Source organism: Spermophilus citellus, assembly GCF_964194105.1.
Source record: "Spermophilus citellus genome assembly, chromosome: 8".
NCBI lineage: Eukaryota > Metazoa > Chordata > Mammalia > Rodentia > Sciuridae > Spermophilus > Spermophilus citellus.
The window spans coordinates 147,962,007-147,981,076 of record NC_138189.1 but is presented as its reverse complement, the minus strand read 5'-3'; the positions used below and the strand labels follow the sequence as shown (position 1 = coordinate 147,981,076).

The 19,070-nt window shown below is 37.7% G+C and overlaps 1 protein-coding gene across 5 annotated transcripts in view; it reads right to left on the bottom strand.

Annotated features, from left to right (window-relative positions):
• Nucleotides 1-383: 383 nt before the first annotated feature.
• SCLT1 (sodium channel and clathrin linker 1) overlaps nt 384-19,070 on the bottom strand; it is a 174,448-nt gene continuing 155,761 nt past the window's right edge. For 3 of the 5 annotated variants that reach the window (XM_081304470.1, XM_081304471.1, XM_081304473.1), the window contains 3 exons: nt 7,514-7,592; nt 4,709-4,804; nt 384-897 (listed from right to left, as the gene is read on the bottom strand). In XM_081304470.1, coding sequence (XP_081160596.1) covers nt 835-897; nt 4,709-4,804; nt 7,514-7,592 — 238 coding nt within the window. In that variant the 3' untranslated portion in view covers nt 384-834. Of the gene's footprint in view, nt 898-4,708; nt 4,805-5,204; nt 5,900-7,513; nt 7,593-19,070 lie in introns of those variants that run through there. The other 2 variants (XM_081304472.1, XR_014023321.1) reach the window with 2 other exon arrangements.

Below are 19,070 nucleotides of genomic sequence, written 5' to 3'. Positions count from 1 at the left end.
AAATATCTACACATGGATATTTTCATGTTACCCCCAACTCAAACTCTTTGTCTTTTAACTGGACAACTGCAACAGTCTCCTAACTGCTTCTCCAGACGCACACCTATCCACCCTCGTCACCAGAAACCATCGTGCATCAAGCTCAGGCCAGAAGCAGAGAATGGATCAAAGAAGATCCACAGGACTGTAATAGCCCAAAGCTGTGCATTCTTAGAATCAAGGATTTCCATTTGATTAGTTCTGTTTTCAGTAATATTAAAAAACCCCACCCCAAATCTTAAATTAATTGTGTAAATATTGGCAACCATGTAAGTTAAAAATGAATTACTATGATTATACATTAAAATACATGACAGCATGATTTTGGAAAGTGCATAATTTATTCCATTGAAGAGTTCATAATAAAATTAATTCTTAGGAACTTTAAAAATGAATTAGAAGTAACAATTAGATATAAAATTCCCAAATTTTGGAACCTGAAATATTAAGCTCTGAAATTTTCTTAAAACCTCTTTCTCATAATTAGCATAGTTTAAAAAGTATCATGCTCTTCCAAGGGAAAAAGGGGGATTAAAAAATAGACACACTGATGAAGCCCATAAATTCTTCTTGGCTGGCTTTATTCTCCACTGAAGCTCAAATATAGGATTATATTTTCTTTACTTTCAGGACGCTGCCCCTGTTCTGTTTTCCAAAACCCTTAAGACAGAATGGAAAATGCTTATGCAAAATGACACAAGCCTTAACCATTCTCTGCAGGATTCATCATTTCAAATACCTCTAGTCCAACAGCTTTCCCCACACTACAGTTCTGTGAGTGAACTATGAATATTTTTAAATATTTTCCAGATTCATCATGGAGGCTGCTTTTCTTCTCTGTACTGTAATCACACTGAGCTGCAATTAAAATAAACAATCAGTAAGTAGTTACTTTCTCTATGGAAAATCTTAGATTAATACAAAGCACAATGCATCACAACCTACAGTTCTTGAAAATAATCTCATTGGAAGGGGTCTTGAAAGGTCATTTTTTTTTTTTTTTTGGTTATTCATTTCTGTTTTAGTCTTGTGTGTTCACAGTGTCTGTATTACATGAGAGAAATGCATGTCAAGTATGACATTCCCCGGCTCAGAGTGATGTACTCAGAACTCCCAAACATGTTCCAGATGGATGAAAATCACCTAAACCAAAGTTAATCAGAAAAATGTCTAAACCACACAGTGAATGTCAGCAAACACAACACAGGCTGGTAGTAAAAAGATGAGAGGATGTAGTAAGAAAAGTCTAATAGTAAAATAATCTTTAGCTACTAATTTGAATTGTAGAAAAGATCTATGAATACAAGAGAATACGCGGCACTGGGGACATGACCTTCCCATCAAGGTCTTTCATTCCACAGACACAACCACTCCATTTACAACCACTCCTTCCAGCTTTTAGGTGTATTTTTAGAAATACTCTAAAAGATAATATGTATATATATACATATGTATTTCTTCATTTCTTTTTATTTAAAAATGATAAGGCCTATGTGCTTTTCATTATGGCTTTTTTCTTCTAAATGATCTGAATTAGAAATAATTTCATATTAGATCTACTTTCTTCTTCTTCTTCTTCTTTTTTTTTTTTTTTTTTTTTTTTGTTACTAGGGATTGAACTCAGGGCACTTGACCATTGAGCCACACCCCCTGCCTTATTTTTGTATTTTTTTTAGAGACAGGGTCTTGCTGAGTTGCTTAGCGCCTCACCATGGCTGAGGCTGGCTTTGAACTTCTGTTTCAGCCTCCCAAACTGCTGGAATCACATGGGTGTATCACGGCCCCTGTACTTTATTCTTTCAACATTTGCAGACTATTCCCTGTGTGCACATCCATGACTTAACCTGTCTCCTGTTGTTGGGTATGCACATGGCTTTTAGTCTGTTATAATTGGAGACATACTTTCTTCCTTGCAAAGACTTTTCCAGGTATAAACATGGGTCAAAGACTATGCAACATTAAAAATTTTGGGGAGATACTGCTAACCAGTCTCCAAAGAGGCTGTGTCAGTACACACCTACATCAGTAATGCACACAAGTGCCAGCACAATGCATTATCCAGTTTCAGGATCTGACAGGTGAAAATAATATGTGATTAATATTTAAATTTATATTTGTCTTGTGGGTGAGGATGAGCATCGTTTTAAAAGATTAAAAGACATCTGTCTTTCCTTCTCTGTAAAAACCCTTTATCCACTGTCTATTGGACAATAACATTTCTTTCTCTTTTTAAATTATTTTTTCAGTCGTACATGGACACAATACCTGTATCTTATTTTATTTATTTTTATGTGGTGCTGAGAACGGAATCCAGTGCCTCACACGTGTCAGGCAAGTGCTCTACCGCTGAGCCCCACCCCGGCCCCAGCACTTCTTACTTTTAAACTTAGGCACTTTTTCTGTGTACTCAGGAAACTAGCCTTTTGCTGGATGTGTTGCATATGTTTCTCTCAGTTTGTCACTCGCTCTATGACGTTTTTTTTTTCCCTGGTGCTGGGCTCCCAACAGGTCCTTGTGCATGGAAGGCAAGTTTTCTACCACTGAGCTACACTCCTAGCTGTATGACTTGACTTAGATGCAGACATCTGAAATTTCATATGGTTACATTTATTCAACCTTTTTTTTTTTTTGTAGTTTCTAGCTTTTGTGTTCCTGCACAGAAAGGCTTTACCACACTGATTTTAAAAAATGGTTCTGTTAAAAGAATGCAGTGTGGCATTCAACAGTTTAGAGTACTACACAGGACTAGAAGAAGAACACACAGACAGAGGTGGTCAGAAGAGCACTCAGGGCTGCTCCGTACACTGCTCCTGCTGACCCCACACAGGAACCCGCAGCCCTTTAACTCCTTTGTTTCAGTTAGTTTCTTGCCAATGTGGGACATTCTTTCTAAGAGCAATGTCCAGTTTTTAGAAGAAAAAAAAATTAGAAAAAAAAAATGAGAAAATTGGAAAGCAGTCAGAGAAGGCAAAGATAAAGATGAAAAAATGAACATATGTCCTATAAGAGAAAATTTATCATTTGGTCTCATTTAAAATAAAAATAAAATCAACTCTAGAGCAGAAATTCTTTTTTGTATGGGGAGAATGCTCAGTGGTTACTTCTTATCTTCCAATAAAAACAGAATGGAAGGAGAAAAAAATGTGAAGTGGTAATTGTCAAAACATAAAAGAGCTCTCAAAAAGAATGGTAGAAACTTTGCCACTAGTGAGTTTAAATGTCAGCAGGAACAAGTGTTGGACTGTTTTGGTTTAATTCTATCAGGAGGGAAACTTCATGAGATGTCACATGGATTATATAATTAAGATTCTATAATTATACCCTTTTCACTGTTCAATGCAGGGTGGTTGGTTTTAAGTAGGCATTTTCTTTACCATATTTCCTTAAAAGGTAAATGTGTTAGCCAGGTATGGTGTTGTACATGTAGAGGCCCAGCTACCTGGGAGGCTGAGCAGGAGGATCACTTGAGCCCAGGAATTGGAGGCCAGACTGTGTAACACAGCAAAGCCCCATTTATAAAAGGAACATAGCTTTAAGTATTAATGATACAGAAATTAATTTAACATATAGCTGTCTAATTATTTAGCTCTATTTCATCTTTCAATAACTGTATGACGGAGGTGTTACTATCCCATATCAAACAGGAAATTGATTAGGAAGCTGAAATTGCCCAGTCACATGGCTTCTTAATGGCAGTAGGCCACAGTCTTCCTATGTAAGAAAAATACTTATTTTGATAGAAACAGTATATTCATACTTAAATATAATTAATAATATGGCAGCTGCATTCTTTTTTGTTGCCTGTTGCTCCATCTACCTGCTTCTAGTCTCTTCGTTACCACTGAACAGGTCTATTTCATTCCAAATAGGAGGGACTATTGCTCCTACAAATGGCCCATTTTACGTATTTATTTATTTAGTTCGGGGTGAAACCCATGGTCAGGTGCACATGACGAAGGTGCTCTACCACTGAGCTGCCTCCCTGACCTCTGACCTCTGGCCCATTTCAGTTATATGATGTTATAAGATGTATTATGAGAAATTATTTGATTCATGTTCCTATTCTATTTCCCATTTGACAATTTTCATATTGTATTTTAGATTTATTTGGTTATACATAAATGTGCATTAAATACAGTTCACTTGTAAGTGAAATAATTTTTCCACTTAAAGCCAGTGCAATAGGTAATATTTGGAGCAATCTTATCTGTGTGGGGGCGAGCATCTGCCTGGGTTTAGACAGACTGTAAGTCTAGAGCAGTGCTGACTAGCAGGTCCTCTTCTGAAGGCAGGAATGTTCTGTATCCATACCGTCCACTACGGCTTCCCGTAGTGATCCAGGCTACCGAGCTCTTGAAATCTGGCGACTGTGACTGAGAATCTCAATTCTTAATTTTAATTGATTTAAATTTAAACAGTTGCCTATGGCCAGCAGCTATCATTGGATAGTGTAATTCTAGATACAGATGACAACTGGATGATATTAAGATTTATTTTTGTTTTTAAAGTTCACTTTTCAATCATGAGTATTAAAGGGACTAATTTTAAATACATTAATCAAGTAAAAATAAAACTACTAGCTCTAGGGAGGTCTGAGCATGTCCACTATGTCTTAATAGTGATCTACTCCAACTGTTCACTATTTGGGGATAATGAGCATGCTCCCTACCTGCTGGGAAGCTGAAGCCGCTCTCTCTTCTGCCTGAGTCAGACGCCTTTGAAGTCTGTTGGCTTTTTCTTGATGCTCTAGAATTAGCTTTTCATTCTATTAAGAGAAAATATAAAACAAATTAGAAAGCCATATGTGACATGGAAATGTTTTGTGGAGAAAAATCTGTGTTGAGAGCCACAGCCAAGTCGGGGTGGCACCTGGCATTTTGCCAGAGGGAGTGGTTGAGAGGTGATGCCAGCGAGCCATTGAGAAGATGATGGTTAAGTTAAGCTGCGTATTCAGTTGTATATAGACCTTTGCTGTCTGGCAATAGGGCGGCTCCTGCTTCCTCGGGCAGGCGCCTGCTACTTTGGAGTTCCGGTTGAGTTCCGAGAGACAGTGCGCTGAGTTCCCTGAGAGTGGAGGGTGAGGGTGTTCCCGGGAGCGTGTGTGGAGAGTGCCGGTGAGAGTTCGGGAATAAAGAGTTGCTGTTTGAACCTATAAGTGCTTCGTGGTGGCTCGGTTATTTGTGCCCAGCCAGACTGCGGCTATCTGGACATCATATTCCCACTTAAAAATAAAAGATAGTATTATCTCCAAATTTACATTTTCCAAGATATGTGCTTCAAAGTATAAAGCTGGTTTTACATTCTTTATAAATTGTTTTCTCCCCTTCTATACCACCAGAAAAAGCAAATTAAGAAATTCAAAAGCAAAGTGAATTAGAAGTTAAGAGCAAGACTTTCAGTTTTTGATTGGTTAACTTGAGATGTTAGATCACTGCTTCAGAACCACCTGGAGAGCCTGTGACCTAAGGACTATTGGGCCTTAGCACCACAGCCATGGAGCAGGGGTGCATCCCTAGAACACCTGGATTCTGCAGGGGCTCCTAGAGTCAACATGCTAAAATCTGAACCCCCAGTCCCTGTGAATGTGACCTTATTTGGAAAGAGTCTTTGCAGATGATTAAGATCTGATCATTATGACAGGCCATAATCCATATAACTGATGTCACATTACAATGGGAAATGACACAAAGGCAGACATGCACAAAGGGAAAACCATGGCAAGACACAGAGAACAAGGCCCACAAGCCAAGTAATGCCTGATGCTACAGGAGCTGGGGGAGAGGCATGTCCAGATCCTCCTTCAGAGCCCTCACACGGGTGACATGCCGACACTGCCATTCTGGACTCCTGGCCTCCAGACCTGTGAGAAAATAACTTTCTGTTGTTTACACTCCCAGTTTGTAATACTTTGCTATGGCAGAACTACAAAGACAGCATCAATACCAAGCTGTCACTGATTTTAATGTCACGCAGACAAGTTCAACTAACCTATCAATTAAAAATATGTTTGCTCTCAGGGCAGGGGTTGTAGCACAGCGGTGGAGCGCTTGCCTCACATGTGTAAGGCACTGGGCTCAATCCTCAGCACCACCTAAAAATAAATCAAGGTATTTTGTGTCCATCTTCAACTAAAACAATATTTTAAAAAATGTGTTTGCTCTCTTCATACTTACCTGCCTGGTCACAGTACATCTAAAAAATTGTTTTTTTTGTGCAACTAGAAATGCTAGACAGTTTTTCTGGCATTTATCTAAATTGAGAGAAAAATATAAGCCCAATCAGGAGTGGTTAGAAAATGCCTAACAAATCCTAGCATACAAATGATCAGAGTGAATGCCATGCCTAGTAATAGAAAACACTGAAATAATGGATTATCCTGCTCAAATAAACTTACTTTATTTCTCATTATGCCCAAAAGCAAAATTAAATTTTATGGAGAATTAACTTGGTTGTACCAATTTACCAAGATGTTGTGCCCAGCCAGACTGCGGCAAAATAGGTACTCTAAAATTTTAAGAGGTACATCATACATTAGAGAAAACTTGAGGAATAAAATCATATCATTTATAATAATCATTTTTATATTTCTAATTAGACTACATATCATGTACATTCATCTGTGCTGCTGTCATAATGGCTAAGAAACAGTTCAGACTGTAAATCACAATAAAAACAACTGTTTTTCCCCCCCCAATGGATACTTTTGGTTTCTTTTGATCTTTGAATATTATCAACATCACTATGTTGAAAATCTTCATTTTTTCCTTACTTCATTAAAACAGATTTCTGGAAGTAGGAATTAAATTAAGGACACTTAATAACTCTTCCTAGTTTTCTAAGTTGCCGATAGCAGCTTATATTGCCATGGTGCTTAAGAGCCATGATGTCACTGTGGCCCCTGTAGTAAACTACAGAGGTGAACCACGTCAACCATTAATGAAATTCTAACAAACACACTCAAAATTTGAACATCCAGTGAAGAACCAGAGCTCTGGAAAGCTTCAGTTATCATACAGAAATTGTTTAAGTTCTTAAAGCCTCAAGGAAAAAATAATGAACTTTTGTTATATTTAGTTTTAAGATATCAATCTAAATGTATATTAACACACTCCAGTAAACAAGAATATTTTCTGTGGGTCTTTTGTGATGGATTAAAACAAAATGAGGGAAATGGATTAAATAAGATAATCTTAGAAATGCATAGGAATAATGAGAATCCCAATAATCCTCTGAAACAATGAACAAATGACACTATGAAATGAGACTTCTACCTTTTATCATCTACAGGTGATGAATCACGGACTTTCAAAGCTTTTATCCACATTACATTACGGGTGGACTTTTAAGATTATGGATGATTTCTATGTGGCTATTTCCAGGTAGAGAATTAATTTGGATTTGGTGTAGATAAAATTCTTTAACACATGTATCAAGCTGCAGTAGAAAGTACTTCCCAAGGGAGTCATTATCTTACCTCAGCTACCTTTTCATTTGCCATTTCTAGCTGAGAAAGCAGCTCTTGGGTATGAAGTTTCTGTCGACTCAGCTCACTCCTATGAGAGAGAGAGAGAGAGAGAGAGAGAGAGAGAGAGAGAGAGAGAAACCCATTAAGTAATTTTTCCAAATCTAAAATTGAATCTTTATCAGTGAGACATATATTCATGTTTTGAACAAAAATATCATCTTGATGTGCAAAATAAAGTCACTAATAGACCACATCTGAAATTTTTAATTTCTTTATTATATATTCTAGAGGTTAAATGCATGACAATGTACATATACTTAATACTACTAAATTGTACACTTAAAATAGTTAAGATGGCAAATTTTTAGTGATACATATTTTGTCATAATTAAAAGTTTTATAATTAAAAACACAACTTATCACATGGACAATTTTGTTATATATATATATTTTAGCATAATAAAAAAAGAGCAAAACAAAAATTATTTTAAAGGCATAGACGCATTAAGCATTAAAATACTTATAAGACCTTAAGATAAATAAAAGCATATTCATTTAAACAGATATGATATTTGTTATTAGAAAATTTCATGAGTAATTGTGTTTCTTAGCTATGGTGTGCATTTTTTTTTTTTTTTTTTTTTTTTTTTTTTTTTTTTTTTTTTTTTTGCGGAGGGAAGGCCTGGGGATTGAGCCCAGGGCCTCAAAAATACCAGGCAAGCACTCTAACACTGATCCACACTCCCAGGCCCAGTAAGCATGTTTGAGATTGCACATTCAGTGCTTGACAGGGGAGTTCAACTCTAGAAATTTAAAGTAACATGAACTTCTCCAATGTCACTTTGGTATAGTATATTCAAGATTGGTCTTGGTGGTGTATAGACTGTATTTTATTCATTCATATCCTTTATGCTTCATTAGCTGAAATTATCTGTGCACAGAACTGCTGTGGCCATCTTTTTTGTTTGTTTGTTTAAAGTATAAGAATTATATTGCTTTTGGTTAAAGATCATTTCAAGAGTCCCAGGTGAAGAGTAGATACAATGTAGTCTTAAAAAGTAGTCAGAACAGGGCTGTGGCTGTGGCTCAGTAGTAGCACACTTGCCTGTCATGTGTGAGGCACTGGGTTTGATTCTCAGCACCAAATATAAGTAAATAAAATAAAGGTCCAACAACAACTAAAAAAACATTTTTTAAAAAGTAATCAGAACCGAGATCAAATCAACTGCTTAGTATTAAAAATGGTTAATTCAGAATTGGCTTCTGTCCTCTGACCTCATTTGTGCTTCTTAAATCACCAAAAAATTTAACAATTCCAAAATAACTTGAGCTTTGATTTTTTTTCAAATAAGCCACATGAGCAGCTTAAAACTTCAGTCTCTTAAGTGTCCGATATTTGAGTGAAAAGTTAAATTTAGAAAGCTATTTATGATAAATATGTAGGCTCGAGAGAAAGGTCATGTTGCTCACTAACCAATTATAGTAAGTTGCTGAACACCCCTTGTGGCTGGTGCAAGCAGGTGGAGGTAAACATGCGTGTCGCTGTTACAGAACCAATGTATTAAAAAGGTGACTACTTATTCCAACTCAGTGGCACTGACTGAGGAGTGAGCGCCTATCTCTGCCTCCATGCCAGCAAACTCAAATTTTATTTTAGCTTTATTTTGTGGTGATGACAAGACAGAATAAATTGTTGTGCTTATTTTATTTATTTATTTATTTTTTGGGGGGAGGTTCCCGGGATTGAACTCAGGGGCACTAGACCACTGAGCACATCCCCATCCTTATTTTGTATTTTATTTAGAGACAGGGTCTCACTGAGTTGCTTAGCACCTCACTGTTGCTGAGGCTGGCTTTGAACTTATGATCTTCCTGCCTCAGTCTCCCGAGCTGCTGGGATTATAGATGTGCACCACCGTGCCTGGCTATTGTGTTAAAAATTACTACCTCCCAATGAAAGAAAAAAAATGAAACAGAGAAAAACCAAAATGACTAAAGTGGTAGTCATCCATGCCAACTGTAACTAAAGGCAAAAACTAAACGCATTAGTCCCGATGGAAAACCACCTGTGAGTACAGCTGAGATCAGAGTGAAAAGTATGGCCCCTGTAGAGCATTAACCAACGTGCAGTTCACAGAAAACCGGAAAATGTCTCCTGCAAAATCTGATGCTTAAGCTATTTACTTACTACTCAAGACAACTGTCTCAACGATCCATAGCAATAAATTCCCACAAATCTTATAATCAAAAAGATCAAAATAATTAAATAAATATACACTTGACTTTTTGCCTTTATAAATATTCATCTCTGAATAATAAGCTGCTACCACTGGATGGTGAACCACCTTATTATTCATCTTCATATATTTATAATTTAGTATTTAGCAGCAGAGCTTGGTGATGGGGATGGTAACATCTAACACATTCACAGAGCTTCCTATCTGCCAGGTACTGCTTCCGGTACATTCAAAGATTGAATTTTAGTGAGATCCCATTTTTACATATGAGAAAATGAATTAACAGAGAAATTTAAAAGTTAAGAAACAAGCAAAGGTCATAAAGCTTGTTAGTTGTGAGGATTCAAAAACTTGATACTTTGAATCTAAAATCTGTGCTTTGAATAGTTTTTTTTTTTTTTTTTTTGGTGCTGGAAATTGAAACTGGGCCTAGCACATTAAGCCTGTGCTTTACCCATGAGCTATACACCCTACCCCTGCAAAGCCTGTGCTTTCAATTACTGCCCTGAATGGCAACACGGCAGGCCAGGACTAAGAGTTTGCTAAATGGGTAAGTAAGTGTGTGTGTGTGTGTGTGTTTCTAGGAATATTAATATTTATATACTTACTTGGAAACCGAGTAAATTAGATCCTTACTTCTAACTTCTTCCCTAATTTCTAGTCATATTCAAACTTACTGTGTCTAATAGTCAACTTTTCACATTTGACTTGCAAACCTATTTCTCATCATGCTACTTAATTTTTATATTGACATCTTTGCCCCAATGTCTACATTAAAAATCTTAAGTCAACTTGTATTTCTAACTTTGTCTTAAATGCAACATATCATTTGCCCTGAAGAAGATTCTCTCTTTGAAATGTCTTTCACATCTATTTTCCATTGCTATTCAGTGCTCACATAACAATGCAAATTCTTAGAACTCAATTTTTAGATTTAATGCAATGGCTTGGATATAAAATGTTCCCTGAAAAGCTCATGTGTTAGTTTGGGAATGTTCAGAGGTGAAATTACTAGATCATATATATATATAACTTAATCACTGAATTAATCCATACATGGATTAATAATTTGAATGGATTACGCAGGGGGCATGGTTAGAGGAGGCAGGTAATGGGGGCAGGCCACTGTGTCCCTGGCTCCTCACTTTCTCTGCTTTCCAGCTGCCATGAGTGGAGAAGATTTCCTTCTCTAGGCCCTTCTGCCACTATGACGATGTTCTGCCTCATCTTGGCCCCAGAGCAGGAGTTGGGATGACTATGGACTGAGACTGCTGAAAGAGTGAGCCCAACCCAAAATAAATTTCCTCCTCTCAGTGATTACTGTCAGGCACTTTTGTTTTGACAATAAAAAGCAAACACACTTGGGATTTTCATTTCAAGTGAAAAAAATATATGCTAAGCAGGGTTGGGGATGTGGCTCAGTGGTTGAGTGTCCCTGAGTTCAATCTGCGGTACCAAAAAAAAAAAAAAAAAAAAAAAAAAAAGAAAGAAATTTTATTCTTTTTTTAAAAAAATATTTATTTTTTAGTTTTTGGTGGACACAACATCTTTGTTTGTATGTGGTGCTGAGGATCGAACCCAGGCTGCACGCATGCCAGGCGGGCGCGCTACCGCTTGAGCCACATCCCCAGCCCAAGAAATTTTATTCTTTATTGCTCAACAAACATTTGCTGAGGAAGCTACCAGAAAAATATTTTAGATAAAGATTATTTTTATTTATTTATATTCTACTTCTTTCTACAAAGAACTTGTAGTTCCATCAGTCTTAGGGCTGTCTTCTGACTGAAATCTTAGAAGGTATTAAAAGATGAAGAGAGGGGCTGGGACTGGGGCTCTGGTAGAGCACTTGCCTAGCATGTGTGAGGCACTAGGTTCGATTCTCAGCACTGCATGTAAATAAATAAAATAAAGGTCCATCAACAACTAATAAAAATATATATTAAAAAAGATGAAGAGATAAGCAACTTCCCTAACTCTGTCCCAGGACTTTCCTGGAGCCTGTCTGTAGGTACTAGTGACTCCCTCATTTCTGTCAGGAGATTTCATCACAGGGATAAAGGAAAACCCCAGAGGGTCAATCAACTCTGTATGGAAGTTTCCTCTTCACTAGAGAACATAATTGAGAGTTCTCTGTATCATATGTGATGGAGGATAAACATTAAATACAACTGTCCAGAAAGTTTCATAGTGGCATTATAGTTGAAATACTTAGCAAGTAAAGCTATATATACCCTCTGCCATGGAAATCTTTGAAAACAGAAACAGTCTTACCTATCAGGGATGATTTACGTGTAGCTTGACAGAAGGAACAGAGATAGATGACATTTCCAATTTCTACGTGACATTATGGTGCTTAAAGAATTTAATATGAATGTAAATGAAACTGTGCCCAATTTCTCTACAGTTTCTGGCATAGTAAAATCTTCTACTAATTTAAAAGTACACTGGGAAGAATGAGGAGTCCCTTATGGTAATCACAGGAATTGTCTGCTCATTAGTGTCCCAAACATTTTTAGTTCACGTATATGATTCATGTTTATGTGATACAAAATCCTAATCAGGTCTATAGAATATAATTTATAAAAATAGTTGCAAAACATAATTTCTGGGTAAGTAAATGTTGAGGTTGAGTAAATAAATTTAAAAACTATCATGACTCACATTTATTTATTAAAACAATAAATGCTTTCTAAAACACTAAAATCGACATTGATAAATGACCCCATCAGGCCATTTGTGGGTCGTCAGGATTGCACAATGCAGTTTGCTTCTTCAGTTTCACTGTGGCAATGTTCCACGCAGGTGCGGCAGGCAGAAGAGCGAGGGCCTAAGGCCAGAGTCCTAATCTGAGACCTGTGGATGGGCTTCAGGTACATTCACAAATACCCTGAAATCATGCAAGATTTCGTGTGCTTACTTACCTTTTCTGGGAAGAGGTCCACAGATTCAGTCAGATTTTCAAAGAATTCTGAGGCCTAAAGAAGGATAATGTCCAAGACTTCTCCCTGGATTTAGTATTTTTTTTTAAAGGTATAGATACACTGTTTCTTTGGTCCTTGTCTTTCTTATACAAACTACATCCATTACTTACATTCTAAAATTATTTCCACTTTGGTTTCTTTAATGTGGTACAAGAATTTAAAAAGCACTTGGAAAATCACCTCAGTGCAAAAATTTTCTAGATTTTTATAGCCTTCCTTTTATTCTGTTGGAGTTGGCTTGCCTATACCTAATTCAATTGCAAATCCTTCAAAATTTTCTACTTATTTTATCATTTTATTGTATTCATATATCATTGGTTCATTTAAAGTTTAAATTATGTGTTTCCAAAACAATTACAACTAGCATAACCTGGTTTAGAAACAAACCCACTGATACTTGTTGAATGAGAGGGAGACTAGAACACTACAGTGCAATGGATGAGGGAGGGGGTGCGGCAGGAGCTGGGGTTCAGGGGACGGGGAGGGGTGTGAGTAGGTAGAGGATGAGGCAGGGCCTTGGAGTGCAGGGGAAGAGAGAGGAGGTGGGTGCCCTGACCTAGGTAGAGGAGAGGCAGGGGTGAGGATGGAGCAGGGAGAGCCGTGGGCACTGGTCAGCGTGCTACACGGAAACTAAGTTCAATGTTTAATGTTATCAGATGATTAAGTGGATACCAGCTCACAGTAACCCTTTTCTACTAGACTCTATCTTTACTTCAAGGCTGCAAACTAATATTAATCTCATGTCATAAGTAAAGGAACTGAGATCAAGTTATTTAATGTCCCTAAGGCCCAGGCAGTGATTAAACGAAAAAAACAAAAACAAAAACAAAAACAAACAAACAAACAAAAAAACGGGGTTCATACACTTTAAATCACAATATTTTCCCAACTAAACCATACTGCTTTTCATCTTAAGTCCAATCAATGACAAGAGGTGCCAGTGAAGCATCACTGTGATGTGATATCAAGACCTAACAGGCAAAATGATTTTCTGAACAACAACAAATGTAACCCTAAAAAGTGACAAAAAGGGTAACCTTACAAAACTGATGAGGAGAAAAAAAAAATTCTCTGCAAGGTTTCCATTCTTTTTTCACTCAACTAATAAACCATACCACAGGCTCAAGCAGGCGGGTCATCTTTAGGCATGTCAGAGTGCTTTAGGTCACAGTCCCAGGCTCCTCTCTGTGCTTTCCCTCTATAGTAGCTTATCTAGCACATGCCTATAGAGAACCTCACAAATCTGTACCTGTAACCTGACTACTGAGCATCTCACTTGTGTATCTGACAACCTACCTGACATGTCTACTAGGAACACTGGTAAGTACCTGTCCCAAATGGAAACTACTGAACTGTTCTTTTACCAGTTCCTTCCATCCTAGTAAACGGCACTCACCCAGCTGCTCAAGCCACAAGCCCAGCGCCAACTTTAATTATTCTCTTTTCCTCATCAGCTATATCTGTTTTATCAGCAAGTGTTGACCTACCCTCTCTAACATATTTCAAAACTCCCCACTTCTCTCCATCTTCATTGAAACAAGATTCCCCGCCATTCTCACCTGCCGCCTGGGCTTCTGTGGTGCTCTGTGTACACTCTTCCTGGCTCCACTTCCGCCTCCTCTAGCCTACTGGTTAAAAGTGGTCTTTCAAAAACCTGAGGCTGTTCAAATGCTCCAGTGATTCCCCATTATAGAACTTTGGCTTAAAATAGTCTTAATTGAATATTTTATTCAAAGTAAATAGAAATATCTTACTAAAAATAGTCTACTCATGATCTGACCTCTGCTTCTCAGCTCTCCCTCTTTACAGACTCTTTCTCCACTCACCGTCCTTTCCACACAGATCTGCTGTGCCTCAACACTGGGCCTTGGTACCAACCTTTCTTCCACCTGCACAGATACTTTCTTGACTTTTCTTTTCTTTTTTTGTCTATTTGATTTCTTCTCATCTTTCAGGTCTTACTTTAAATGGTACTTTTTCAGACTACTTTTTCTAAAATCGTCTAGATTTTAGTCTCTCCAGTCTTTCCCAGTTCCTCTAGTTCACCCATTTACTTTCCTCACAGTACCTAAAACATAAAATTATTATTTTTTACTCATTGATTTATCTTCTTACTCTTTACCTCTCCCTACTAGAATGAAAACTCTGAGTCAGGTGTGGTGGTGCGCGCTTATAAGCCCAGAAGCTCAGGAGGCTGAGGCAGGAGGATCGTGAGTTCAAAGCTGGCCTGAGCAACTTAGCAAAGCTCCAGCAATTCATAAGTCCCTGTCTCGTCGTGTCTGGCAAATATAAGGGGGTTTTCAACCTGGGAAAATTTTTGTTTATTCTACAGAATCAGCTGACTTGTTCCTTCAACATCTCCAATTTCCCATGTCGTGCTTTTCCAAAGTTTTTGTTAACTACATGTTCCCATGGCAGAACGAATGAGCTAATTCAGTGACTATAATTTTCAGAGTAGCCATCAAATGGTGTAATAAATTTGGGAGACCACTGCTAGGAAAACCCATGCATTCTAAAGCTTCTAGGGTAGAGATTATTCCTAGGAAGCTTATTTTTAAAAACCTATTTGAAGAATAAACTCAAGGTTACAAAGTAACAGGTGACACACCACCACCAGTTTTAAGTGCTTCTCTTAGACTGGGAGAACTACAAAGCTCCTTACGGAACACACGGAAATGAGTGCCTGTCACATGCCACATGCTGTGCTAGGGAGACGAGGGGGAGCAAGATCGACCAGGAACACTGGACGGTTACCAGGCCTGAAACACAGGCAGTGAACACTAGAGTCACGGTGCACACATGGGACACACACGCAGGATTAGGGGATTAGAGCTGTCCATCAGGGGAAGGAGGTGTTTACACCAGGTATGGAAGATAAATAGAAGTTAGGTGGACAAAGACAGGGAAGGAAAAGAACAGTGCTGCAGACAATTGAATCCATGTGTGAAGCTCAGGAAATACGAAAGAAGGATAAATGTAAGAAACGGAAAGAAATTCAGTGTGACTGGGACACAGTGTTACGGGGAGGGGGAGAGGAAGAGCTGGAAATGAGGGATCACAAAGGATTTTGTATGTCAGGATAGGAAATAAGATTTATCCTAAATACAGCAGAGAGGCAGTGACTTGCTTTAAGAAGAATTGACGTGATTAGATCTGAACATCTGAACATCTTGCTGATGGCAGCAGGAAAACAGGATGTAAGACAGTAGTCAAATCATGAAATTTTAGCAGTAATTCAGGTAAGCATTGTTGATAGCTCAAACTATAGTAATTGGAGAGAAATGGACAGATTCAGAGATATTTAGGAGGTGGAATTAGTAGCATGGGATTTAGAGATGTGAGAGAAGGAGCTCAGGATGACACTCAGAATTCTGCTTGAGCAATGGGTAGATACTACCATGGAAGTGGGAAATAAAGGTAAAACTTGGGCTGGGTTTGACGTACAGAGACGCCTAGTAGAGAGCTGTAAATATAGATTCCTTCAAAAAGGTGGGCATTAGAATGTTTTATGGCATGGTTAGGAGGGTAAGAGCAAGGCCTTCCCTACAATGTGGCAGTCTCTGGAAACACTGTGAATAGTTTAAGTAAAACAAGTCAGAGATGTTCCTTAACGCATGAGAGGAGAAGTTTCCATTTGGGCCAATGTCTGAGACATTATAATTAATTACTATAATAGTTCAGATCATTCTGTTATAATTAAAGCACAGTTTTCAATAAAGGTGAGCCATGTAGATTTTGGTTGCTATAACATAAAGGAAAACTCCTTCAATACATGCAATCCTGTAGTGATGGCTAAAGATTAACTCACAAAATGCATTATCCTATAGTATATGAGAGAATTTAAAACAAAAGGTGCACTATTCACTTCAGGGGGATGACAGATCTGCCAGCTGCAGCAAGCGCTTCCTTCAAAACTCTCTTATGACAAATTAACATAGCATGTGCCAGATGTTTTTTTTTTTCCTGCTGAATTATAGTATAATATGCTTCAGTTACTTTTAGTAATTATGCATTTTGTAATCTGCCAGTACCTGCAGCTGCCTCTCATCCTGTTAATTAAAAAAAAAAAAGCCTTAAAAAAAGCAGTTATGGCAGCCAAACATTACAGATGTACAGCCGAGAAATTATGTTTTAGAGAGTGAAAGGAACTTCCTAGGCTCAAATGCTGTGTAAATAATTCAATATGCATATACACGCACGCACACGCGCACACACACATACACTGAGCATCACTAATCCAAAAAGTGGAAACTCAAAATGCTCCCAAACCCCAAACTTTGTAATGATATACATGCATGTGCACACACATGCAAAGTTGGTCTTGAATAAAAGAAGCAAATGTCACATGTTGCATAATCATTTGTTCAACTCTTTTATTCAATATAATCTTATTAAATAGCTTGTTTCAATTTTATGGAATATGTCACGTAAGATGTTAGCTCATAGTTTTGTAAAGACATAAATGATAGTTTCTATCATAATTCAGTTAGTGCCATAAAAAGGAATGAGCAGAATGGTATGGGTGTGTAAGAACATAAAGGCCATAAATCTTTCAAGGGAAAGAAGAAAACCTCATAGAAAAAATGGCATTTGAGTTGGGGGTCTGGAGAGAAGAGAACCTTTCCAGGTGGGAGCTGGGGAAGGACATCCTTACAGAAGGCACAAACTAGCCCCAGGTGGTCCGCTCTCACTCCATCTACATCTGATCCTTTTAGTCAGCACCTTTCATTAGTACTTAAAATAAAAAAGGAAAACCCAATCAATCTACCTTTTTTTAAAAGTCATTTTAAATGTGGAAAAAGTTTGAGAAATTCTAACCTTAAAAGAGTTTATTATTCCAATTCATTCTCTTTTAAATTGACAGATAATAATTGTACACATTGATGGAATACAATGTGATACTTCAATTGTGTATGCAATGTGGAGTGATAAAAATCAGGGTAATTAGCAGTTTTCCTTAAACACATATTGATTTATTTGTTGTTATGGGGAAGCTTTGAACTTCTGTGTTCTAGTTCTTAATAAAGGATATAATAAATTGGAAACTACAGTGACCTTACTGTGCTTTAGGGCATGACAGCTTATTCCCCCTATGCAAATGTACTTTGGTCACCATAATCCAACCTCCCTTTATTCCCACCCCCGACCCCGCTCTCCCTAGTTTCTAGTGACCACTATTCTAATATCTACTTAGATTGATCATCCCCCCTCCCCTGCCCCCGTGCGCGGGGCCTTGTGCATGCTAGGTAAGATGTACAGTCAAGAAATTACAGGGCTGGGTTGTAGCTTAGGGGCGGAGCGCCTGCCTCTCAGGTGTGAGGCCCTGGGTTCAATCCTCAGCACCACATAAAAATAAGTAAGTAAAACTATTGGGTCCATCTACAACTAAAACAATATTTTAGAAAAAGAGAAATTATAATGTTTTAGAGAGTGAAGGGAACTCAGGTGGGTGCTGTGTAAATAATTCAACACACACACACACACACACACACACACACACACACACACACTGAGCATCACTAATTCAGAAAGTGAAAATCCAAAATGCTCCAAAATCAGGAGTTGTCAAGTGGGCAGGGCTAACATCATATTTAATTTTTAGGAAGATAATTCTGAAAGCAGTACAAAACATGGAACAGATTGGGGAAAGACTGATGACAGAGAAATCAGAGAGAAGCACGTCCTTTAAGAGCCATAGTCAAAGACGTGGGAGACCTGACCGGCACAGGGGCGGAGTGTCACTGCTCTTAACATGTATGGAGGACCTCTGGAGGCCATCCTGGGAGCTCTAAAAGGACCACACCATGGAGATTTCTGCTAGTTACCTTCCTGCCAGTACCCTCTGACGACTCCTGTTTACCAAGAACTTGCAGGCAATGGATGTTAACTATCTTTGACATTTTTGCTAACTTGCTGAATAAAATTATTGCTTAAAATTGCTTCTAATACAAGTGAGGCTGAACTCGCTCTGACACGTTTCAAGGAGTTTTGCCTTTCTGCTTTTGTGAGCTGCCAGTTCATGCACTTTGTCCATCTTTCTACTGGTTGTTAACATTTTTCTTAATTTGTGGAACTTAGTGAATTTTGCAATATTCATCTTTTGTTTTATTTTTCTGGTATGCTATTTAAAGTACAAATAGTATTTATGTTTAGTATCTTCTTTCATATAGAATATTCACTTTTTACTTTTACGATTAGATCAATTAATTACTCTTCCTCTTTTCGATTGTGTTTTGATTAGAAACACTTCTCCATTCTGGGAGAATAAAAAAGTCTGACTTCTTCTGATGTCTCCTTTTTATATTTAGCTATTTAATATATGTCGAATTTAGTTTATGTACAGAGTAA